Genomic DNA, 26962 nt, shown 5'->3' with positions numbered 1-26962 from the left:
ATAAACCTCCCTTTGCCCAGACGGGGAGTGTGTCACAGTGAGGCTGACGGAGAAAGGATGCAGCTCGTCTCTAGCCTGTCTCTGCTGCTGCTCCTTCTCAACCAGGTGTGTGTCTGTTTTCCAGGGGCCAACCTTACCTCCAACCTGGACCGCATTAAGATCATCTTCACGCCTATGCTGTGCCGCAGGATGTGCAGCAGCGGGCGCTGCTACAACAGCTGTGAGAAGGGAGACATCACCACGGTCTACAGCGAGACTTCGCAGCAGCAGCAGCAGAAGCAGCAGCAGCAGCAGCAGCAGCAACAGCAGCAGCAGCAGCAACAGCCAAAGAACCAGGGCTTCAGACTTTGTGAGTGTCAACTCCAGGCCCTCTGATTGTCATTAATGCTGATCTTTCTCATCTGCTTCTTTTTGTCCCTTAATTTCTCTTTTCCTCCCTCCTGCTGTCTGTCTTGCTTACTTTCTGATTCTCATGCAATTCCCCTGTGTCTCCATCCTAGTTTCTCATTCCTTTTATATGGGGTGAGCATGACTAAATGGGTTCCCAGTGGCATGCTGTCTGTTCTGAATACCAAGCTCAGAGAGGAGGTAGAGTGCTGGAGATTAAAGCTGAGAGCTACACTAAAAACTCTCACTGTCAAAAAGAAGTAGAAGGAGAAAGCAGGAGAGACGAGGGTAGAGCAGATTAAAAGCAGGCTCTGTAAAAGGGGACTAATCTCCCCTCGCTTACACACACATGCAGTGGTCCCACGCTCCCAACACTTAGCCCCATCTCTGCGGTTTACACCTCGCGGCTGGCCCCACTGTTAACCATTTAACGTGCTCCCTGTGAGAGAAGGAACAAATGAAAGAGGAGAGGGAGAGGCAGAAAGAGAGAAAGAGTAGCAGCAGGAACAGGATTTTATAGGGATTACATTAAACCTGCCATTTATCCGGGGGGCTTTGCTCCAAATTCACACAGGAGTGTCTATGGGAAGGGAGGGGGCAGTCCATGCCAAAGGGAGGGTCATACCCCTTCATGTTTCTTAGTTTTCGCATCAGTTATAAGGGTCGAACCAAGGCTCAGACTAATTACTACTTGTGGACTAGAGGTGAAGGGTGCACATACCACACACATACACGTACAAGTCACAATTCATATGAATACACACTCAAACATGCAACCATCCATAGTGCACAAGGCTCTATGGGGAGGACCTAGCTGACTTATGAATACATAAACAGGTTGATGTTGCAGATTTATGTACCCATTAATGGGGTTTTGGAGCGTGGATGGATATTCCAAACACTTCAGCATCCTGGCAGTGGCCTTTCACGAGATTACATTCCTGGCACCTCCACTTTTTCCCGAGCAGCAGTTTGTTTTTATGCCCCATTTTTATTCTATAGAAATCTCCCATTATTTTGATAAGGTATGTGTTGAGTAGTGCATTAAAAAGATATTGCTTTCCATTTGCATCCTGTTAATGCTTGGGTGTGCGTGTTCTTTGAGGAATGTCAAGTGGACAGCAAACAGTTATCTCATGCTGTTGTTATGTTCCTACACAGTGAAGTAAAATCTGGCTGGATAATTATAACAGGCTCCCTTGATACGCACCCTGTGTACAACAATTACTTTAAAGCCTAATATTGGATTGGGTAGAAGTCTGTTTATTGAGTGAGAAGTGTGTCTGTGTGTGTGTGTGTGTGTGTGTGTGTGTGTGTGTGTGTGTGTGTGTGTGTGTGTGTGTGTGTCTATTTGGTTGTTAGAGGTTATTAAATAGACAGACAGATAGGCAGACAGGGAGCGTGGAGTGCAGAGACGACAGTAGGCTGTTGTCTAAGAATAGTTCCTGCCCCATGCTGGGGTGGGACTGACCTGTGTAGTGCAGACTTGCATCCCACATTGAGGGGATTTAATAGCCTCCTTGAGCTGATAATTTAGCCAGCATGTCTAATCACAGGAGGCCTTCCTGTGTGTCTGGACACCAACGCAGGACCCCTCCTGGACTCTCTGTCTGCCTTTCCACATCTTTATTGCCTCTTTCTCTTCAATCCCTGTGTCTTTTCTGTTTTCAATCTATTCTGTTAACATTCTCCTCTCTAATCGCTTTCATTCCCTATCTGTTACTCTTCTATTCTTATTCCATCCCTCCCTCTCTTCCTCATCCAATCACACTGTTGTTAATGCTATGTGACAGGGAGCTCATTCCCTACATGCCATTGAGACTGTCCAGCAGTGTTATTGTCTGTCCCACTGAGACAGAGAGGATGCAGCTCACAGCATGTTTCAATCACCAGCATCAACTTTTATCTCATAGTATGTGGGCCATTCATATCGCCAACTGTCTTGTAAAACAGTCCTCATATTTGTGGTGTACTATATTGCCAAGCCGGAAAAGTGCAGTGCTTAACTTTTTTATCCTGTGTGCCCCAGAACGGTTCTTTTCTTATTCGTCACGGTTGGATAGGTTTTTTTCATTCGATAGTCTTTGATGTTTTGAGTTAGGAGAGGTCAGGTCAGACTGAATCTGTAGATGGGAGCAGGCCCAGGTATGTAAGGGTGCTAAGCTGGTACCTATCCGTTATACCAAAAGATAAGACCAATGAAAAGACTGTGAAAGCAGTACTGTCAAACACCATCTGGCCTGTTCTGACCTTTCCTCTTTTTCTCTCCATGGTAAATTGCAAACTATAAATCAACGTGCTGACTGAGCACATTTTGGGATTCAATATACTAACATAGTTAAGAGCCAGTTGCCCTCCTTTGAAATGTTGTACAATATTTGATAGTTTGTTAATTTCTCATTTCTTTTCCTACTGCTAGCCCAGCAAGTCTTCCATAAAGATATGCATGCACTTGTTATTTTCTCCGAATTATTACAGGATGAATCATCGCTCATCACCCTGCACAGGAGTATGTAATTACTGATGGGAGGCAAAACATGGCGATGAAGGAGGTGCAGTATGAGGGGCAGTGCCACGGCTCTGCCCTCAGGAAAAAAGTTGAAACTTACATCATCTGGAATTAGGTGTCTGGTAGTGCTTAAGTATAGAACAGCATGACCATTGCTAACCGTTTACAAACAAACCTCATTCAAATGAAGCCTCAGCACATGCCCTTCCTTTATGGACTACTCCTGTTTCTTATTACTGGATCCTTGTGTATGAGTTGCAATCAATGCAATTAAATGTGGCGTGTCGTGTTCTCTAACCAATCTCTCACTTGTAATAACCTCTTCATCTTTTTCTCTTTGCCTCTGTCACATCCATCCCTCTCTTTCTCCTTTCTTCTTCCATTCAGTCTTCTGTCAGATCCCCTGTCTTAATGGAGGCCGATGCATCGGCAGGGACCTGTGTTGGTGTCCATCAAACTCAACAGGGAAGTTTTGTCATCTGCCAGCGCCAACTCCTGCCAGACCCACCCCTCACAGCCACAAGGATGCCAGCCATCAGGGACCAAAATCCCCCTCCCACTCCATGTACACACTGCCACTGTCTAACCAGCAAGGTAATCATTCAGCACTGTGACCGACTAAGCTTGCCAACTAACAGTTAGCAAGCTTTTCTCACATCGACTTTAGCTTCTCGACTCTTGTCTCCAAGCCATTCCTCTTTGGTGGAGTAGCTTATACTCTGACAGAGGAGGGTTAAAAAGTGGAAGGTGCAACACAGCACAGTCAGAACTATCAAAACGGCTTGCTATTGGTCAGTTGACGGCAACACAAAAAATTCCCCCCCGCGACTTTGCCACGAAAATTCAATTCTTAAAATGTTGGTGTGACGAGGCCTTTATTTTTTGCCAATTGCTCCACTTTTCCTCCTTCTTTCAAATGCAAACGAGTGTACTCCTTGATTTTCAATTCTGTTCACTGTGTTGCACTCTGCCATGGGCCAGCAGTGAAGGTCAGACACTATTTTGAGCAGAACAAGTAATGAATGACTCAGTGGAAGTCCTCATATTGTTGACACAATGCTGATTTTATCAAACAGAAGTGAATATTAGAAACAGAGCAAGGCAACATCATGAAACTATAAGAAGGAATATAAAAGAGAATGATTTGGTCGCTTTCCATCTCTCCTGGTATCATTTTTTTTTATTTCCTCCTCACGACTCGCTCAGCATCGCACTCTGCCTACAGTAAGTAGAAGCAGAAGCTCTGTCTTAGATCATTTAAATTCCATTCAAATATCTTCCATCGTCTATTTTGAAAAAAATTACATGAATAATCATTATTAAATGACATGAGTCCAATGTCTGCATTGTCATGTCACCACAAAGAAATTAGCCTGTGCATGCTTTATATATACACAGAGGCAGTTTTATGTCAAGGGTTCTTGATAAGGTCTATTTCTTCTCCTTGGACTCTCCCTGACGCCTCCCTGAATCATAGTCTGTGAGACTATGATTCATGAGAGTGGGTCAGGATTCTGGGAAAAAACCCTGGCACTCTCTGAAGATAGATGCTTCCCCTGTCAGTAGGACAAAAGAGCTCATTCTCCTCATTGCAACATGTCCTCAGCTCCGAAACAAATCTGTTTTTGGTCTTTAAGACGATTTGATTTAAACCAAAGAATCCAAAACTCTGTGTTGTTGTTGTTTTGTAGTATCTTACTAGTGTCTTCACTGCCGGGAATTCCCCATGTAGATTTCATAACTTGGTGATGAAGCAAACTTGGTTTGTGTTGAATACGTTTGTGCAGCATGTTAGCTGATAGCTCGCAAACTGCAGTATGTATATACAGCTTTTATCCCTTGGCTGAGGATGCTTCCACCTACATTATTCAAAATTTGAAACTATAAACTATCCGCTGTATTGTATAAACTGTGTGGCTCTCCCTGTCCAGTGTCTCTCCACCCATCCCTGGTGAACGTCCACATACAGCACCCTCCAGAGGCCGAGGTCCAGATCCACCAAGTAGCCCGGGTCCAGCCAGGGCAGAGACTGGCCACCACAGAGGGGGCTCACTCTGTCCAGCAACGGTCCCAGCCTGGAAATGGACATGAACCTACCAATGAGCACAGCAGCAGGCACTCACACATCAATGAGAATGGAAATGGCCACTCCAGAGTGCACAACCGTCAGAACGGACATGTGGGAAGATGCTTTCAGGAAACAGTTGATGGACAGGTATTGTGCTAAGTCTTTAAAGCACACACACGTACACTGTCATCACAAGCTGATTTAAGCCACCTGGTGTGTTCTGATGCATCGTAGTTGTTTAAACCAGTGGCAGAAAGTGTTGTTTTATCACAGGTATCAATATGTTCACATCCACTCAACTTCTCTGTGTCAAACAGGAGGTGGGCCTGTGAGAATGATTTATGTAATGTCCAGGATTTATGAGCTCTGACCACACTGGTCATCTCATGTTCCAACAGTTCCCCAACAGAGGCATTTTATGAGTTAGGATGCTTTCAGAAGCCGAAGGTTAAATTTGAAATCCAGCCCCACTGGTCCTTCTGTTTGTGGCTCAAACAGGCAGACTTTCATGGTCTGTATGGTACCAGGTATGGCACGTACCGCAGATTTATTGTACAAGATAATGTATGGATGTCCCAACAGACATGTATTGGAAGGCTAAAAGAAGTTGGGAATGGGAAGGACTAAAGTGGCAGTGCGTGAGCTTGGCTAATCAAAGGCTTAATACTCTTAATACAGCATCTGTCTGCTTGGCTATGATAAGGTGTTATGTCTGACTCTGCAGTCGCAACAACACAATGATCTGCAGTAGAGCTGTTTTTGCCAGCATTATTCCTTGAACAAGTTTGTGTGGCCTGAACTGCAGCTCCTTTCACTACTCTGGTTTCATAGAATGAGAGCTTGAAATTAAACCTTCCAGTCATAGTGATTTTTCAGAACCCCAACGGAACTGCCCCAGACAAGAAGTGAACAAAAGCTTTAGCTTGCAGTTTTTCCTCTTCTCCTGCCAGTATGCCAGTTTGGTGTTCCGCAGAAGAATGTCGTCTCTGTTGCCTCTTTAGTTTCAGAAATTTCAATTGGCTAAAAACCCAATAAGTAAGGTCTTCACAATTAGCCAAATGCTTTAAGGAGGCATGCCAGTAAGTTCATAGTTGATCCTGAGGTTCAGTGTTACGTCCTCCTCCAAGTAACTAGTCTCAGATGTGTCTAGTTCACTCTGTCCTCATAGATGAGGTATACAGGCACACTCTGACACGAACAAACTTATGAATTCGGCCCTTGTCTACGAATACACATTTGCACACAAAAAAGCATGCAATGCACAAACATGTAACACTCTTTCTCAAACCTAATTTCTTAGATTTAACACAGATGTGTGTTGTTGTAGTGTGGCAAGCCTCTGCCTGGCCTAACCAAACAGGATGATTGCTGTGGAAGTGTTGGCGCCTCCTGGGGTCTAAACAAGTGCCAAAAGTGTCCAACCAAACCAGGTAAGCCCTACTGACTAAAGCCATCATATCTGACCAATTTTTTGTCCTGCTCTGTTCCATTACATACTTAAATCTAATCTATTTCTAATCTGGTCTAATTCTGTTGGTATTATTTTCTGTCATGCTATTGGTATGTTGATCTCTTGGTGTTCTTGAGCTGTTATACACATTTGTTCAAAACAGCCAGACTAAGGTGTTTAGTCAGTGATGCCTGTTATATTCCTTAGCTGCAGATATTTATGTTATGTGGATTTTTACAGCATTTATCACAGACTTAAACAATAGAGATTACTGATGTTGATTAGCACATAGCAGTCATCATTAGATTCCTAAACTCCTTTGAGTAGGTTGTGTGAGTTCCTGTTCACCCAGTTGTAAAAATTAAGCTGTTTGCTCTTCAGTAAAACGAAAACCGGAAAGCAAATAAAAACACATTTAGCATGAAGATGAGAGTTTGGCAGGGGTGCCATCCACCATGAGGGCAGAATGAGCTAACGTGGCCTAGAAAGAGTGAGGAAATGAACAACTCAACCAGAGCTGTGGTAGGAATGAGAAATAGTAGCAAGGTGGTTGGTACGGTGGGTGCTGACACCTTTGACTGAGGACACCCTTCACAGAGCCTCACAGCTCTTGGAGGGCATGGTTACGTCCCTGTACTGGTCCAGGATTTGCTATTAAAGCCTCATGGGCAGCAGCTACAGTATGGTGGCACATGTTGACAATTTACTTTCAGTTATTTCCTGGCACTCTTAATCATATTATGACCATGCCAGCAGATATCAAACTGGCTTTCAAAGTCCTCGTACCTTGTTTAATGTCTGACCGGACCTTAATCAGAAGCAGACATCGTCCCTCTCAGTCTCCTCCTTCTGTCCTAGATGCCGATCCATTCTTTTCTCTCCCACTTTCTATCTCCCTCAGCATGCCCGATTCCTGCTCTTCCTAAATCCCCGGCACGATCTCTTTTGGCTCCCAGATGTTTTCCTCTGCTCCCTCCTTTGAAGTTAGCAGGAGAAACGGAATGAATACCCAGTTCACTCATTTTTGTGGTCGTTTTGGGGGGCAAAATACTGTAGGCCTGTTTCCAGGGTCACACGCAGCCGGGGAAGAAAGGATAGAGAGAATGAAAGAGAGGAAAAATGAAGTCAAAATGAAGTCATATACTATGTCCCAGAAGTCTTAGAGGAAGCTTTAATAAGAGAAATGCTTTGAATTCCTCCAGAGTGTTATTGTTCTCAGTTTAGACACTTGGCTAGATCTTTTAGCTGCATTCCTCCATTACTGGCCTACAAGAATGCTTTCTTACGTGTTTGACAGGAATGATGTGCAACCTGGAGACAACAGCCCCTGAAAAATTATGCTATTTTTTTTATTCAATGTGAATAGGCCAGTTGGGCCAGTGTGGAGAAAAGTCATAGCTTTAAAAGAGTCTCCTGTGTCTTTTGTTGACTATGTGATAATGATGTCATGAAAGCCCGGTTTGAATTTAGGGGTGTAATGCTCCCATTGGTCAGTTTATAGCTGGTTACAAAATGCACTGTTGATGGAGAGAAAACATTGCTAGTTCATTTGTTGTAATTACATTTACAGAGGATGCCATTATGACCATAGTTTAACTGGGTTCTGTTGCAGACAGGATTCTTAGTCTTTGCTTCCTGGATTCACTTCAGACATCTGAATCTATTATCCTATCCTACGTCCATTCAGCACATTACTGTCAGTATATTTGCATCAGCCTCACTCAGTCTACTGATATAGGCTCATAATATATTGCTGTTGTTGCAGTCTATGTGAATTCTGTGAATGTATACACATTTCAACACAGTTGACGACATTATATAGCAAGATATTATTTATTATTATACACAGAGGACTTTATGGAGGCATGAATGCCAGTGTGTGTCCGTCTCTAGGGCTGCAGTCAACCAAAGAACATTTTGGTCGACTGAAATAGTACCTATTTATCAGCAAATCGATTGGTCGTGTGGAAAAAAGAAAATCTGCAAGTTATTAACTTACTTGGCCACAATGCATTGAGTGCACTCTACCTGGTAGCCTTATTAGCTTAAATGAATTGTAAAGAAATATTAAAAGCTATTATTTGCACCAAATTAAATAATTCTAACTCAATTATTTAATACTGAAATGATAACAACAGACTCAGCCAACCAGTGTGCACATGCCCATATTCATATGATTTCTAAAAATAGAACTATATGAACTGGTGATTCCAGCACAAGAACTATTGAGGAATATAAACTCTTTGCAAGCTTTACACTTGGCTTACACTTTTTGGTCATCCATTTTAATAAAGTGCAGCCACACCGATAACTTCTGTGGTATCAATTAGTTTGGATTCAACTTGAGTAAATGTACAATAATTATTCAGTAAACTTTCAGTAAATGTTAAATAAGTTAGATCTAGTAGTCTCCATAAGGTTGGGCAAGTTGTGAAGGGGGGGGGGGATTCAATATGTTTTCTTATGATGAGGAGGAGTTAAAAAAAAATTGCCCTGCACTTTGTTTCAATTTCAAATTAGTTCGAGGTAGGATTGTCATTTCTGATAGAGACTGACTTAGCGGTGATCAAAACTGTCCTCAAGTATGAGGGATAACCAGTGACTTGTCCCAAGGGAAATTGGAAATAGGTGAGGGATTGAAGAAGCACACAGCAGAAACTGAATCCACTGCATAGTGAGATGAAATGTATCCTTAAGAAGTAAAGATGCATGATAGGGTTGTTTGTGCAATCTGGGATGATTTAAGGCTACATTTCTTTCAGTAAGGTAATCTGAGGTTCTCTAAGACAACTGAAGGCCATTTGCTTGGCCTCAGTCTGACCCATACTGTAGTGTTGGCATAACTCTGTATAATTCTGCTGGCAGCCCCTCCCTCACTGTGCGTTTCACAGCTAATGGAATTCCACAAGCCGTATGTCTCCCCATCTGTCATTGCTGGGCAGCTTCCCTCTATGTGACTCTCCCTGCCTGCGATGCTGAGAAGCTTCCCAGGGAGCTAGATCAGACGTCCCCTGGGCCTAAAGTAACCGCCACACCCACAGGAGCCTTGGCTTCCTCTAACTCTACCTACCTGGGTCATCAGGGTTATCATGATGTCAGTGCCCTCATGCTGTCTTTGCCCCGCCCTCTATTCCACCTCTATCTGTGGGAGTTGTCTGCCTGTTTCACTCCCCCAACCCCCTCTCATCTCTCTGTAACAAGGACACTTATTTTCATGAGGTTTATATCAAGAGAGGCAGATGAGGCAAAGCAGGAGGGGGCCCAAACAGCTCCACGACTTCCAGATATTCCCACATGAACTCATCCCTTCCAAATATCCCATCTATTCCCAAAACATTTAATCTGACATCCACTGAGGGGCCAAAGTGTGCGCTTATTGCTTTTTATTAGCGCTGATCAAACATGAACACTTACTAATGACCAACAAAAAACAGAGATGCAGTGACTTTGCTTTAGAAATAAGCTGCGAACGAACAGATGCATTGGATCAGCTCCACAGTAGCTTTTTATTGTGATTAGAGAGAGACATCACATCTCTTTGACAACATTTGATTCATTAATGTTGACTTAAAGTTATCCCTTCACAACTAGAACTTTGGAATCTATTAGCTGGGCAGCAGTGTGGCTCATTAGTGCTGAGCAGACCTAACCACCAGTAGAAATAAATCCCAGTTGGAGGCAGAATGATATGAAATTTGTGTTACATTTCTTAATTGGATACAAGCTAAGTTAAGCAAGAATTTATTGGGACTGTACCGTGGCATGGCTTATTTTGGAGCCAGCCCAGGTGATTAATGTTCCACAGTGAAGTGCAGATTATAGAGGAATGTGGATCTGTTTTAAATGTGTTTGATGCAAAATGTGTTTGAAAGCAAAATTTTCAAACTGCAAACAGAGATGTAAAATGCATACTTTCATGAATAGAAACAATGAAAATTATGTTTTGAGTAAAGATTTAATGCTGCAGAACGAGGAAATAACATCTTTATCAAAGCCTTTTTGCTGTTGATGCCCATGTGCTGGGGGATGGTCATGTTGAAGCAATATGATACAGCTACACCACTAAGACTGTTAATGATGAGCAAATATCTAGTAGCTTGTATACTGGCTTTGTGTCTATGTCTGTATCAGCAGGATACAGACATAGACACAATAGCCTTTTCTTCACGAGCAGGGACGCATTATATACAGGGCATGCGATATAGTACATGCCAGAATGGCAAATTTGACGTGTGCCAAGGAGACATTCTGTTTTGAAAGCAAATGACTTTCCTTTAAACTGTTTGCTCCAATCAAGCACTGGCTCAAAGGCCAAGAAAAGATGGCATTGCCTTGTCTTAGAGACTCACAAGACCTGAAACCTTTGATGATGATTAAAGAGCTCTGTTTGCTCCTGGTTTTCTCTCGGCAGCACCAGTTTGTCCTGTGGCGGCATTTCAGAAAGTAAATTGCTGGAAAGGGTCCTGAGGAGGACTTGGCTTTGGTGTTGGTTGTTTTCCTATAGAGTAGCCCCCAATGGAATGGAAGGAAGACTGTCTCCTGTTCCTGCCTGTGGATGGCATCCATCCCTCCTCCCTCCTGTCTGCCATGCGGTCTCAGGTTTTCCAGCCGGTTAAGGAGAGAAGCCCAACACTGAGGTTGTCTCCCGGGCAGGTCCCAGGGGGAAGTTGGTGAAGGGCTCTGAGCCCTGTGATTGATGGACCAGACCTCTCAATCGTCTTAGAAGAACAGCCCCCGGTCCGGGTGGTCCACATAGTGATTGTACCGAATTTGCAATGAAAGATTTCTGTACAGCTGAGGAACCCATTTGACTATAAACTCTCTCTCCATTCTCAGCCTCCTGCCTCCCTCTCTCTTTACTTTCTCTCTCATTTTGCATAAGCTGTCCTTTTAATTGAAAGTTCCCTCAATGGAGCCAGTTTTACTTAATGTTTAAGAGACCTAAGGGATTTATTCAGATTTGATTTAGGACAGCACCACCAATCAAGAAGCTCCAAGGAATTTGAATTAAGGGAATTTGAGCAAATATTACTGAAAAGTTGCCAGTGGAATGCACAACACAATTGAACGGAGACGGACAATAAATTAGTGAAGGGTGACAAAGTCTTTTGTTGAACAGGACTAAATGGATAGACTACAATTGGAAGTTTTTGTCTGTACCCTCAGTGGATACAGACCAGTCTGGGTCTACAGTCTTTGTAACCAAGGGTGACACTAATGATGCGCAGCTTGAGCTCACTCTTGCATGCCACTGGCTGTGTCACTCTATGTTTTCTACACAAATAACTGTAGAAACAAGCATGAGAACGGAAACATCATTAAATCCTCTAAAGGATAGCATAATTCTTGGCTTTTTTTATAATACTTAAAATTATATGGCCTAGTTATCATTGAATTTTAGCCCTGGTGCTTAGCATCTTTGCTTGAGGCGAATGTCCATAAGACTTGGTTCTGATTTTTGCAACAGTAGCCTAGGATTAAGACAGAAGACTCAACGACAGTGATTTATCAAGCCTTGCTCCAAAATTACAAAATTAGTTGATAATCAAACAGCCAAGACTCTCTGCATCTTATGATAAATGCATCCAATAGAGGACAAACAGTATTTAGGAGGGATGTTATCAACCTCTGTGTGCTGAGTTTAAGCAGCTCGTTTTTAAACTTTACTGCAAACAAATTGCCCCAAGGGAACAATAAAGCTCTACTGAGCTATACTCTGATAATGTGGAAACATGCCAATTTCATATCACTGCTTAATGTCAGTGCAATACTTCTTACTTAATTAGGTTTTAAATCTCCACAAGTCTTTTGCAACATCTCTTTCTTTTCTCTCAAGACGTTTTAAGACAAGCAGAGTTTGAAATGAGCTGTCTCTCAGTTGCATGTTGAAGTTGTTACTGACTGCAGAGGTCCGCTCCTCCCTGCTAATAAGCTTTATTGAGACTCCTGAACCTCCCCTACTGGGCTTCCCTTGGCATGTGCGCCCTGCTGTCACTCAGGCCAGACTTTCCCTGATCCCATCACTACAGGAGGGCGTGCCCACCGCCCTACCACAACAGCTCATTACTCAGAAACTTCGGAGGGGGATTAGAGGGGGTGGGGAGGAAGATGAGGAGGTGGGCAGACAGGAACAGGGGCGTCACTTTGACACAGTATCGCCCCATTTCCCATTGCCCCCTTCATGCTGACCCACTTATGCTCTGTCAACCCTCAGGTACACTGACCCTGCCTGGTCCACTGGGTCACAGCTGGACCAAAACATAACTCAGTTTCCAGGACATTGTTCCCAGAAAATCTCCATGTGGCACACATTCCAGTCACTCCTGGGAAAATGACACAAACTCATGACTGATTGCTGGGTTTTGTGTTGATGGCATAAATTTACAGGATTGTTTTGTTGGAATATTGTACATATTGAATGCTGATGAAGTCTTCTTTGTCTGGTCACTGATTTTGGAACCTCAAACCATACAGTACATAATTCTTTCCAGTTTTCAACATTGAAAATTAATGACTGAGGATTTGAAACACTGGAGGGTTCAATTTATGTGTTTGCTATTGCTTTCTGTCATCTGCTTGAAGATGACAGATGGGTTGTAGAGATGTAGCCCTGTCTGGTCCTGCTTGCCCGCAGTCAGGCTTCCAGATAGCCATTTACATCTGACCAGAGCTCCCACTCAGTCAGCAATCTGGTTTGCTGGAGTTTTGGTCACCAACAAAGTGTGACTTTTCTCCCTTTCCCAGAGCACTCTGCCAGGCAAGGAGATGTGTTTTCTTTGCTGGCAAGGCTGTGACCATAGTTTCTTGCATGCGTCACCTCTGTTTTCAACTCTTTGTCGCTGTGGCAGCGAGTTTAAATAAATGCTGTACTTGGTAAAATCTTATTTTTTCTGGCCATGGTGTAAATCCAAAGATTGTCATCACTGTCATTTGTTCCTGTTTTCTATGAGTGGGAAACGTTGGATATCACGATTTCTCTCTGAGTTTGCTCCCTTTGGATGATGATGCAAGTGAAAATGAATGTGACCAAGAATAATTCTGCCATTATATATTTAAAAAAATCAAGTCCTGTTTCATATTTTGGAAAAGTAAAATGCCTCTTCATTTTCATGAATTTGAAAAGCCCACTTGAGCTGAGACGTAGTAAACTTTGTTGGTGTCATACATGTTTAATGCCACCAAATATTTGTTTTTAAATCTTGACAGACACAGCATTTTTCCAGTGTGTTTATGTGCTGAAAGTGCAAAACAGAATCATGGCTATCATGATTAGGAAGCTATATCCAGCAAGGTTCCACATGGCTTTAAATTGTCTGATTCATGACTGTAATTTATTTTGACTGTAACAGTTAGAAACTGTTCCGTACTAATAAGCATGTTGTTATTTTTAGAGCTCTCCTCGCCCAAACACACATTTTCCCCTCCAGAATCAGAAGTTGGATTTTCTCCTTTCAACATCATATGAAGCAAAATTCTTCATCTTAGTTTATGTCATGGAAAGATCTGCTACTAATAATCACCCTGTTTCTTTTAAGAAACCTATAGATCTTCATGCACACTAGTTCTTTTGTCTCTGTCAAACACAGATACAGACACACACACACTCAAACACAAACAGAGACCGTCAGAGACCATATGATAGTCACATTGACCCCTCTCTACATTTAATGGAGCATGCTGGGGCTTGACTGGGTGCCAAATGAGTAATGACATGAGGTTTTCTGCCACTGATAGTATGGCTACACTGGGACATTAACAGCACATCGTGTTATTTACTGTAGCACTTCTGTGAACCTCTAATGTACACACCTAAAGCACACTCCATATGATTTTTATTGCTTTGGCAAAACAATCCAATTTGGGCAAATCACTTTCCTCTGAGCCATACATTAATCGTCATTCTTAGTGTGCACAGTTAAAGCATTAGTTTCTTATTTAAGTAGATTTGCACTGTGGTTGATGATAAAGGTCATGGCTGTCATGTAGACTTCCTCAACATATTTATAATATAAGCACTTCCTTCATCTGTCCCTGCGGGTTGAGGAGAGTTATAGGTAATATGATTATAAATGACGTCGAGTGTTATCGTTACATTCTGCTGGATGGCAGTGCTGTCTTATAAATGTGGTTGATGGGGATCCATTTCCATACACTCACTCTAGAGTCCCTCGAGGCCTAGGTCTGGGTCCCCTCATTTCTCCTCTTGCCAAGATGCTCACATCTGTAAGTTATATGGTCCCCTCCTAAAGCTGAGCTCCTCTTCTCTCTCTGCGATGAAAGCAATGCTTTGTGACAGAGAGGTATGGCCTTGTAAGATCATTTTGCTCCTCTAAAGCTGTGCTTTTCCTTTCTGTTTGCAGCATATGCAGTGATTGCAAATGGACAAGTGGAATGTTCCAAAGGGTTTAAAAGGATGAATCTGACACACTGTCAAGGTAAGCTATAAAATATGTTGAAAAATGTCTATGTAGTTCAGTATTTTCTGACTATTATTATATGATTTATCCCACTGCAAATTTTAACAGGGAGTTTATCCATAATAAAAACCTAGCTTATATTAATTATAATGGCATGGATGTGATAAAAACTTACTGCCCATTGGTTTACATGCATACATGGACCCCTGAAGACATCTATAAAAGTATTCCTTGCTGTATGTCTGGCCCCTATGGGAACCAGGTCAAGACTACACTTAGCCTTGGTCCAGGGTCAGAGTTCATTAGCCAATAAGCGCCTGGGGCAGCATTTCTAATTGGTCTTTGGGGTTCTAAGTGGAGAATGGTACGGTAGGCTGCGATTATGGTAATAGTGGCTCTCTGAGTATTTTTGAGGGAGCTTTAGTTGCAGACTTGTTTGTTGCTCAGCATTCCTAAATGTGCCAGCAGAAGAAAAGCTGTATGACGACCAGCTCACTCATTCATCTGTATTTGAAAACAAACTCAGATCATTCCTGGACATACACTTTTCCTTCATTGCAGCATCCCAGAGGTGTGATGTCAGATGGCTGGAGGTTCAAAAAGCAATAACCACTAAACTCTGTAGACTATATTCCTCTAGAGAATTTGGACCGTTTATTTTTGTTGGTGGTGTTAGTGTACAGCATCGGAATTAGTCAACACGAACAAATATACCTTGGCTCAAAGACAGGAAAAAACGCACAGCTTGATCTCTGAACAGGGCAACTGATGCTGACACTTTGAGAAACAAAGTGCACCTTTTCTGACAGTCTACTTGAGCTCCATCAGTGACTTGATTAATGGTGTCATAATCCAAAGGGCAATGCTTACTGAAGCCTATGGAGTGTAACAACATAATGCTCCAATGGACAGCTTTGATTACATCAATAACAAGCCTCATCCACTGGTTCAGCAAGTTCAACATGTTTTCTTATCACTATTGGCCTATTAATGTTTTTAGGTAATGATGGCGCTGGGAAACATATTTTAATAATGCAAAGACTTGTGGACAAGGACACACTTATTTTCCAATAGTGTGTTAACTAGCCAACAAATGTGGAAATGTATCTTTCTATTATTCATGCTTTTCATTTATGATTGTTTCAAGATGTTCCTCCCTTTCAGTTGCTCGTTTGTTGAGTTAGATAAAAGCAAAGCAGACAGTTACCCACAATATTTGCTGGACCGCTCTTAAGTCTCTGTCCCGTTAAAATGCTGTGCCATTCCCAAAAATTATTTCTAATTTCAGGTCTTGCAGCAACTGCCACTGAGGCATAAACCTGTTTTTTCTTTGAGTTTGTCATTATTATCAGGATGGTGTCAACTTGCAAAACTGTTGCTCCTTTTCTGAGCTGTTTGCAGTGTATTTTAATGGAACAGAGCGGAGCTTGTCTCATATTCTGTAATAGGCAAGATTTACTGCTCTGGCAGACCCTTACAGTTAGTGACTTCCTTACTATGAGACGATAAGATCCTCATCAGAGCCATACGGCGCACTCCGACTTCAGAGATGATTCATTAACTTCAGAAGCTGCTTCTCAGAAATTAGGTCAGCTGAATTGGCCATTTGTTACTTTGCTTGTTGGATGAAAGGCCCACATAGTTGCATACGCAGTCTCTGTTGTGGGTGATACACTGGTGCTGGGAGCAACTTTTTTGACATTTTGCATCAACTTAATAAAGGTTACAAACAATTTTAAAACACTGACATTTGACATTTATTATATTGAATATGGCCTAGGTCAACAGGGTGAGACCCCGATATATCAGGTTTATAACGTAGTAATTTGCCTGTGAAAACCCACTGTTCCCAGTAATGCCTGCTTTGGCTGTATCTTGAGAATGTGCATTCACTATTCACAGTCTCTAGATGGATTAATTTTGGCTCCATAAGTTACGTGTAGTTTGAGACTTTCAAAGTAGTCATAATGTGCTCCCTTTGGCCATAACAGCCAATACATAATAAAGAGAGTCATGTTGCCAATTTCCTTTACAGTCTCCATAAATAATTCTGCAGGTGTTTATGAGTCTTGGTTTTTCCAGAAATTAAGAGCAGGCGAGGTCAAGTAAGGTCGCAGCAGACTGTTTGACACTCAAGCCAGAGTTAAGGGAACTTTTTGGAAGTATTGCAGTCATCAATATGTATCACTAAACAATAAAAAACAATCATGATAAAAGCTGTTGATGGACACGTGAGTTTTTACCACTGTGACGACTCGTCAATGAGCGCAACCACTTATAAATTCAAAATAGATGTTGAGATTAGTGCTGGTCATGACAGGTTGTCATGGAAGTCAGTTTCAATCCCAATCAACCCGCCAGCAGACTGTAACAATAGCACTAATCTGGGACTCAACCGAACCATGGATTAAAGACCCCATGTGATGAAGGCTGAGCCCAACGCTGACCTGAACTCTGACCAGATAGCATGCTGCTTAAACTAAACCACACAATATTGTTGTTCCAGTCTTTAGAGTGTGCATATTAGCAGATACAGGCTTGACATCTGTGATCTGCATCACCGTCTTCACAGTACATGCCTGATCCGTACTCATCCAAACGGGTCACTTCTGCTAACGGAGACGTAGGCTTGTTTACGATGACATAACATAGAGGCTGGAGGCTTTGTCATTATAAGGCCAGCTCTAGCTTTCGAACAAGTCCTTCCTAAGAGAGGTAGAAAAGTGTAAAGAGAAATGGAAAGATAAAGGGAAAAAGATAGAAAAGAAGAAAAAAACTACACAACAAAAGGAACATTGAGGCATTCCCTGGATTTGCTTCAGTCCACAGAATTTATCAGCCTCAATCCTTTATAAGCTCACTTTTTCCAGCAGGAAGCAAAACAACAAAACAAGAGCAGATTAATTAGAATTGGGAAAATCTGTGGTGGCAGGCTGTCGAGTTCCAGTCGTCAAAGCAATGGGAAAAGACCTAATGATGTACTCTTTGTTTAACACGGTAGAACAACAAACTTCGCCTGGTCCCAGTGTGATCGCATGACTAAGCGCCTGAAATATGTCCCCCTATGCTCCTGGCTGGCACATAAACAGGCCAGCTTGCCTCCATTTAGCTTAGTGGCTCAGGAGCTGTTGGAGCAATACGCAAAGTCCACTGACCACCGTATCACTCCGGCATATACTTCAGGTCAGACAGAGGAAAAAACTTATTTTACATTCAGTCATTGACGTAAACTTAGAATGCTGTGACCTTATTGGACACTGTAATGGAAAAGATGCTGAGGAAGATGATCATCTGAAAACATTCTGCGATTTCATCTCTCTCTGCTTGACTGCCCAGATTTTAAGTCAAGGTTGCTGAGAGCTTGTAATGTCGTGCCGTCAGAAGGACACATGAATTTGACTGTATTCTGGCTTACAGTGGTAAAATTTATTATGCATGTTTCCCCCATGTCGTCACTGCTCCTTGCTTTCATAAAATTGTGTAACCTTAAAGTTTCCGTATTTCATCATCTCCCAGTAGCTGGTGGTTTTGACTACACGATCTATTGCAATATAATTTGTTACCTTTCAAGGTGTAAATGTTTTCTAAAGCCTTACATCATCTCTGCTGGTTGGTTAGCCTGAAAGCACTGTATACTTTATGTGAAATGCAGAACACTAAATCTGATACTGATACTTGTAGCAAGATGGATTGATAGGTTCAGTAGGAGTTCAAAAAATGTTTGCCAGGGGAAAAACATGACTTCATGATATTTCCATAATCAGAATTTACTAGATGGTTGACGTATTGTATGTTACACAGACATCAATGAGTGCCTGTTGCCTGGGATCTGTAAGAATGCTGAATGTCTCAACACCAAGGGAAGCTACAGGTGCACATGTAAATCGGGCTACATGTTAGATGCTGCCAGGAGTCACTGTGTCTGTAAGTGTTGCTCATAACTACGCATTATATCTAAGGCTTTGAGTATTTTCTTATGTATTGCATTGGTTTTCGTGATGGTATCAACTCTCTTCTCAGCGGACAAGGCTGTGTCTGAGCAGAGGGCATTGTGCTACCGGTCAGTGTCAGCGGGCACATGCTCTCTGCCGCTTGCTCAGCACATCACCAAGCAGATCTGCTGCTGCAGCCGAGTGGGCAAGGCCTGGGGTGTTGGGTGTGATCGCTGCCCTTTGCCAGGATCAGGTACAGTCAAAAGTTACCCCATACTGCTCCTGCATGTATCCAAATTCTCCTCAAGCCTTAGCTTGTCATCCATCTGCAAACTTAACTGTCCATATCTGGTTCTTACGTCACATGTAATCTTATGCAAGGGCTAGCAATGGTAGTGAAAGCACAGACAAAGAATATTTGCCAGTCAGTCACTGTTTTGTTCTCTGCCAGGCATGTAAAGCAGTTCAAAATAACCAAATGTGTTTGGAGTGGAAAAGGACCAAAAGCATAACAGTTTTCATATTTTGGAGGCTACATAATAGTGGGAGTCAGTCTTGTGTTATCACTCCAGCCTCCAGAGAGAAACCCCACTAATAGCCCGGCAAAGCTTCACAGCAGAACTAAATAGCTTGGCCAAGTGAAACATGGGAAGTAGTTGTCATCTTTTTTTTTTTCATACCGATCTAATCTTCAAAGTCTCTGAGAGAAACAGGCTGGTTTCACGGAGTGTCTGTACTGGCCCGTGATTCATGGGGATTGTCATAGATCAGATATCACAGACACAGACTTCCATGGTGCTGCTCAGCCAGGACTGACACAGTACACAGACACACAGCCTCTGATTATTTCGGACGCTGGCTTTTGTATGTCCTGACAAGCTGTTAGTGCCATGTTCTGAACAAAGCAGCCAGACCCATTTCTTGTGACTCGGTAACAGGAGCCCACTGACTTTCATTCCACATTTACTTCTCTAATGTGGCCCCTGATCATATATAGCCTAATTTCCCTCCACTTTAAATTCATCATTCAGTAGCTTATCATATCCACATTTCCTGCATTTACACAAGCATTTACAGCGACCACATATCTGTCATTACTTGTATCTCTATTCCAGACTCTTTTGGCGTATAGTTGCTGGTTTCAGGTCAGGTAGGGGACACAGTGCTTCTGACTTGTAATGGATTCACCATTGCTGAGGTTTGCTGGGCTCGGACACAAAGAGGCGCAGTCTCCCTCCTTTTAAGTAACCAGCCAATCCTCCATTAGCCTCTCACTCGCATGCCTCTACCGCAAAGAGTTCAGAGGTCAGTCAGTATTACATAATCCTCTACTTCCCCAACTGGCATGGTTGTGTCTGTTTGTTTGCAGATATCCCCCAATCTCTCCAAATCCCTCCCCTGGTGGCCCTCTGTGACAGCTGTCACTGGCTTGCCAGCTTGCTAGCTCTGTAGCACTAGCCGAAACCTGACCCCCACATTCACAGCACATATTAAAGCACAGCATGCTAGACATAACAGTATTACACGGATGGCTTATGGTATTGCTATCAACATCAAACAGAAATATGAACCACAATTACACTTATGAAGAATTACATGTTAGCTTTAGAAGTCCGAGAGCATGATACAGATGCAATGTTTTCTATGGCTCATTGTTTGCTGATGTGTTTCCTACCCTGCAGACCATTTCAAGGAGATCTGCCCAGCTGGTCATGGATATACGTACTCGCGCTCTGATGTGCAGATTTCTCTCAGACAGCTGGAAGAAGATGATCTGCAGAGCACAGGAGTATCATGGGAGGAGCAGAGTCCCACTTATCCTCAGCCTCCATCCTCCCAGCCTTCACTGCTTGTGCCCAGTGGGCCGCAATTCCCCATCTACCCACAGACACCACAGTTCCCCATCTACCCACAGACACCACAAGTGCCCCAATACCCTGAGTACTCTGAGACACCACAAGCACCCCAGTACCCTCTGACTCCGCAGCAGCCTCTCCATCCCTCTCATCCAGCCAGAGAGACACCTAAACAGCCGGAAGGTGAGAATAAAATGCTTGGTACATGAAAGCTCTGCCAAGTTGACTTTTAGGTTGATAAATGTTTACTCTGAATGGTAAAAAAGATGAATAGTTGTTGCTGCTGAATGTGCCGTACATATTATCCTATTATGCACCAAACATGGGATTCACTTAACCACCTGATTTTTTTACCACAACCCATGACATAAACAATGAAGGGCAGCTGAATGATTACACAATATGAATTTTTCCCTACGGGATGTAAATGGATTAGATTCTTTTGTAAGAATCCAAACATCAGCAGGATGTTTTGAGCTCCACAAATAAATGCTTGCTCCAACATCGAACATATTCAGAGGAGCATTCATGTTCGCCATCCATCAAAGTGAAACCTCAGTGAGCATCACAGAAGTGCACACAAGTAATCCACATTGGCCCACATACGTCTAAATCCTCAGGATTTTCTGCAAATGGATCTTCCTGAGTTAATGCTTGTAAGATACTTTACTGGCACAGCTTTGACATTTTGATTTATATGAGCAGACAATTCTGTAAATATTTAGGGATTTTTGTCTTCATTATCAGAGATATCTATTTCCTTGTCTCTCTTTGCATTTTTCCTTGGCCAGTAGTCTGCACTACTTTTATGATACATCTTTTTCTGTCCGGTTTAGAGGATTAATGTGCTGTAAGCTTTGTTTTATTGGAATTAAAGACCTCCAAAGCTGCAAGTCAATTGCTTAAAGAGAACATGGGTTTTTGAGTATGTTATTTGTAGTCAGTAATGGCACTTGTTAATGCGAACAGAAAGTCAACTTTTGCTACTGATAAACTTTTCCTCTTCTCTTCTGTATGGTGGCAGACGTGGAAATTCTGAACCCGGTAAGTTCTCCCTCCCTGTCAACCTCTTGGCACATGCTTTTGAAATGTTTATCTTAAAGCGATATGCTCTAGCTATCTCAGCTGGAGGGATTGTTATGATTATATAACTTATTCAGACCACATTTTGGTAGATACACTCACCTAGTTAGTACTAAATATGATGACAAAAGCAGACATAGTGTATGAATATAATTATGGCAATGAAAAATATAATTAAAATCCTTTTTTGACAAGTAATATTTGCTTGTTTTTTAGCCAGCTGTTGTGACTGACTCACCACTGAAGAATCCAGGTAATTTTGTTTTTGGCTTTACTCACATAGATCACATAACACTACCCTGACAAGTGCCTCACCACTGCTGTTTATTTCCTCTCGTGGTTTTATGAAGCATCTCTAAGCGCAAGGGCCAATAGTAGTTTCAGTCAGGCACAGACATGTGATTTGTTTTCTATAAATTGCTCACTCAGTTGCAGTCTCAGTCCTTGTCTGCTCTGCCCTCACGTCAGTGAAAATATTGACATTAAAGTCTGAAGTTTGCCTGCATTCATTGAGTCTGCTTGATTTATTTTGGTCATTGTACTCTTTTTAGCCTGGTGAAAAGAGTAGATCGTTTTTCATACAGCTGCCCAGTGAGTTACAGCGAAGGCAGTAGTGGCTGGGAAAGCAAGCTGTCTATCATAATGGTCGTGGAAAATGATAATTTACTCAAAACATTAGTGGTTCTTTGTATTTGCCCTCACCCACTCCCTCGACCCCTCTTCACAGAGACTTCTCCAGACTCCTCCACCATCAACCTGAGGCCAGAGTCAAAGGACATGACCCAAACAGACTCAGCCACAGGTAAAACACACATTAGACTACATGTATTAAACACTGGGGCTTTTTTGAAACACTGGATACAAATCTAAAATCACCAGGTGGGTATGGAGCTGTAGGACAACCATGCACAAGAACAGCATGAAGCTGAACTCTTCATTTTTTATGCTCTCCGTCAACTGCTGGCAAACAGCGGCGTATCTCATGAGGCATTTTTACAGGATGACCAAAAGTTAAGTTGGGGAGAGCTTGTATTATTCTTTTATTTGGCCCCTTTTCTCAAAGCCGAGCTGGCTTGAAGATGCTGCACTGCACAGAGGTTGAGAGGGCAAGAAACCAAGAAAGAGTGTGCCTCTTGGAAGGGGTGGACAGAGGCCAGATTTATGACAAATGCAGGAAAAGGGGAAGAGTGCGTGAAACTGAGAGAGAGTGAGGTGAAGAGCGAAGGGGAGGCTAAGAAAGTTAGGAGAAATTACAAAAAAAGACATACCGTATTTAGTTTTTCCTCCTCAGCCATACACAGAGGCCCATTTTAGTTTCTTTGTTTTACCACAGTCCATTTGGATGGAAAAAGACAAGAACAACACTAATGTCAGGCTCTACTGTGCATGACCTGTCTCTCGCCGACCCTTTGTAAGTGCTCCATACCACCTGTTAGAACACTACAGTGCTGTAAAACCTGTCCTCTCTTCCAAGACTCCACCTATAAAACAGCAAGATGGGTTCCCATGGAGAACAACATGTGTTACTGGAATGCGCTTTTTATTTTTTTTACAGTGTTTGTAATGTTGTGTAACCTTAGGTCCAAAATATTCTTGTCTACTTTCTGAGTAATGACTGTGCACATCTATGTGGCTTTTCTTTTAGGAGTTGACAAGTGTGCCACCACCCCCACCATATGTGGTCATGGGAAATGTATTCCTGTGCAGACTGGATACACCTGCCAGTGTGAGCCGGGATTCAAGCTCAGTGCACTGCAGACCAACTGCATTGGTAAGCAACCATAGGAACGAGAGGGAGATAAGAGTAAGACAGGGGTAATGGTGGGACACTCAGAGAGAAGGAGGGCCACACAGACATACACATGCTGACAACAGAGGCCCCGGCAGCTCTGTCTATCATCATCTCAGTGCAAGCAAGTCTTCAGCACCAAGACAGAAGCTTGAGAAATGAAGCAAGCCAAAATGAAAGGGATCCGTTTGTTTATGTTGACCAGTTCCATGATGCCTGACAACAGCTTACAGGCCATGCAAAGAGCTGCCACAGAGCTGTGATCCCTTACCTCACAGTGAAGGCCTTGGCTGGAGCCTCTGCTCCACCTGGCTCACCAGTGAGGAATGCCTGTATAGTAGAGTAACTCCAAAGTCAGGGCTTGGTATGGTCTCTGCTGTTAAAATGGAACTGCAATATGATGTTCCATTCAACCTTTTCTAGTCCCCCTCTCTATCTTTACTTTCTTTCTCTGTCTCTCATCGCAGATGTGAATGAGTGTGACGAGGACCCATGTGAAGGGAAGGGGCGCTGCGTAAACAACTATGGCTCCTACACCTGCCAGTGCCACAGTGGCTACAGCCAGGTGATCACCCAGAATAGGAAGTTCTGTCAAGGTGAGACACAGCCCAAGTGACAGTAAGAGATGTAATGTTTCCAATAAACGAAAGCCACCACAAGCTGCTGTTAGCTTTGTAACTCTGTTAAAGCTCTGCAAGTTCTTGTCTGTCAGCGCTGTTCATTTAAAAAGCATCCCACTCTAATTATTTCCGTGGAACACAATAATCACTTTCTTTTCCGTTCTTCTTGGTTTTCATTCAAACTGCCAGACATTAATGAGTGCAGCATGCCCAACAAGTGCCAGAACGGCAAATGCATCAACACAGAAGGATCTTACACCTGTGAATGCAACGGTGGCTACGCCAAGTCTCGGAGAGGCCTGTGCGAAGGTGACATGCATGCACGCACAAGCACCTACACACGCAGTCAAGTTCTTATAACAGCACAATCCTAGCCAGACCTATTTGTTTGCTGCCAGGAGTTAATGTGTGGCCCGGTAACAAAACACGTGAATTTTCCCATAGTTGAAGCCAGGAAGAAAACCATGAGAAAGCTATGCTCAGTTCATGACAGAGAGATTGTGTGTTTGTATGTATTTGCATTTGTGACTTTACACCCTCTTTCTTCCATGCATGTGCACATTGTTTTAGTAACACCTAATTCAAATGATTATTGTGCTTTCCCACCCTCTCCTGAGCAGATGTAGATGAGTGCAGAGATCCCAGCTCCTGTCCCGACGGTGTCTGTGTCAACACTCTCGGCTCCTTCCAGTGCCAGGCCTGCGGCCCGGGCTTCAGGCCTATCAGTGAAAGATGTGTGGGTAAGGCAACCCCGCACCCCATCATAGCAGCTGCACCACCACAACTACCAAAACCCCTAAGGGTTTTTCAGACCACTGCATGGAAATAAGCTCTCACACTGTAAAAGCTTCCTGCATTAGGTAACATTTCCGTAGATAAAACTGGTGCTGCTGGTTGGCATCACCAAAATAACCAAGGCAACATGGCAACGAGCCGTGCCCTTGAAGACCTGTTGACAGCCTGTGATGCAGAACAGTTCACCTAACAGCACAAACTGAATTAGTTTCACTGAATTGAGCTGATCTTTTCGCTTAAAGGGACACTCTGACTGCTGATGTTCCCACAAATTGTATAACTTAAACTTTATTTTATGCTTCAAAAGACTTATATACATCCAATATAGACTATATTGGATGTTATGTCCAGTGTGGACCACTACTGGGCCCAGATGAGAGTCCAAAACCCTAGTGATTGTGGGCCTAGCACAACCCTCCACCCTCACTCTCCATTCTGTGTTTCCGTGTATGATATATCAGCTCCTCCACCCAGCAGCCTCTGCATATCCCCAATATTGTTTAAACATATTCACTGTGTTATTGCTGATCTTTCGATTTCACTGGCCCCCGAAAAAAGATTGTTTATAATACTTCAATTTAGGAGAGTCCAAATATTTTCTCTTGGCCACAGCCTTGAACAAACAGCGTATTATTGTTGGAGAGCTCCGGCCACTGTACTCTTGGGCCCGGCAGAGGCCAGCAAGGCTTTATTACCACTGCTGAGCTAGGTGAGAGGACGGGGCAGTCACGGGAGATGTATGAGAATGTCAGATGGTCATTTCCCCACTGCGAAAAGTTCTCGACACGCAAACAAATTCTCTCACTCACCCATAGTGCCGTCGTGGTTCACTGTAAAACTCTTCCTGCAGATTATTAGAATGAATACACAAATGGCCTACAAACTACATTCGGTTTGTGTTGCTTTTAAGCTAACACGCTAGCAGCTCCCAGCCTGAAAGCGTCCCTGTTACATAACATCCTGACTGGTGTTACTTACCACATCCCCTCTTTAAGACCTTGCACCCCTCTAATTTGTTTGGAAACCTCAGCCCCTGGAGTGAGGATTCCAGAAATGTGAAAACCTAAGACTGAATGATGATGGAAAATATGGAAATTAACTATACTAGTAATTCTTTATATTATTTTTCTCAGTGAGTCTGAAGACTGAAGCCCTTGTTTGAAGTCTCATGACTTCCTTGCCTTCAAACAAAACACAACTTAAGCTACTTTCTATTTGTCAGTCCACTATTATTATTCATTCCGTGTAAATATGTGGTGTATAAATAGCAACTTGGAGGAACCCTGTAAACAGGGGATAACATGGGAGGTAAATATTTTTACTCCCAACTTCCACTCAGGCAGCACTTACAGTCCCACAGTATACATCTGGCGCTGTGGGAGTCACATAAAACAGGCAACATGAGCGCTGGGTTTCCAGTATTTGCTTCAGTCAATTGACGGTAGCTCAGTAGTTTGGGCCCAATTGGGCGAATCGTGGATAAGCCTAATTGCTGGTGTGATAGAGAGAACAGCTCCAGTCCGTTGTCAAGGCTTATCATAGAGGTCCTGAGAGATGCCGGATGATTGCAGAAACAAAGCATCAGGCCACACTGACAGACGTCTGGCAGTGCCCACGGCTGGGAAAACAAAACCCAGTCTGTGACTCTCAACTATGTTTTCATTATGTGATCTCTCTGTTTCAGAATTTCTATCACCTCTCAGTAACGTCCTCTCTCCACCCCCTTTGCAGACAAATACTTTCCCTTCCTCTCCCCCCTTCCCCTTCCTGTTTCAATGTCTAAATTTCTCTCTTTTACACACACATAATCGGACTCCAGTTGATTTCTCTCTCCGCACCTTCATGAAACCTGAAAAACTTGCCATTGTTAACACTTGGTAAATTCCACTATAAAACATTGTTTCTGCATGAGGTTTTCCACATATCTCCTGGGTCAACTTTTCTGACTCATGAAATGGAAAAGACAGCTACTGCCACAAATAGTAAAAGGCCTTCATGAATGAGGTTTGGGTCTGTGCACTGATGTAATTTAATGACTGCTGTTTGCAGTTATTTT

General features: G+C 42.9%; 1 protein-coding gene across 1 annotated transcript in view; it reads left to right on the top strand.

Moving 5' to 3' along the window:
* The window catches only part of LOC120795847 (latent-transforming growth factor beta-binding protein 2-like), a 78734-nt gene that overhangs the window by 31919 nt on the left and 19853 nt on the right, over window positions 1–26962 (top strand). The window contains exons 5-19 of the mRNA XM_040138053.1: window positions 125–349; window positions 3284–3490; window positions 4828–5111; window positions 6292–6394; window positions 14775–14849; window positions 18633–18755; window positions 18852–19016; window positions 20446–20802; window positions 21644–21663; window positions 21919–21955; window positions 22430–22504; window positions 23348–23473; window positions 23959–24087; window positions 24301–24420; window positions 24732–24851. Of these exons, the coding sequence (XP_039993987.1) occupies window positions 125–349; window positions 3284–3490; window positions 4828–5111; window positions 6292–6394; window positions 14775–14849; window positions 18633–18755; window positions 18852–19016; window positions 20446–20802; window positions 21644–21663; window positions 21919–21955; window positions 22430–22504; window positions 23348–23473; window positions 23959–24087; window positions 24301–24420; window positions 24732–24851 (2166 nt within the window). The remainder of the gene's footprint in view (window positions 1–124; window positions 350–3283; window positions 3491–4827; window positions 5112–6291; window positions 6395–14774; window positions 14850–18632; window positions 18756–18851; window positions 19017–20445; window positions 20803–21643; window positions 21664–21918; window positions 21956–22429; window positions 22505–23347; window positions 23474–23958; window positions 24088–24300; window positions 24421–24731; window positions 24852–26962) is intronic.

The sequence above is a fragment of the Xiphias gladius genome, chromosome 10 (genome assembly GCF_016859285.1).
Source record: "Xiphias gladius isolate SHS-SW01 ecotype Sanya breed wild chromosome 10, ASM1685928v1, whole genome shotgun sequence".
Classification (NCBI taxonomy): domain Eukaryota; kingdom Metazoa; phylum Chordata; class Actinopteri; order Istiophoriformes; family Xiphiidae; genus Xiphias; species Xiphias gladius.
The sequence above is the reverse complement of the archived record's forward strand: the minus strand, read 5'-3'. Positions and strand labels throughout refer to the sequence as shown.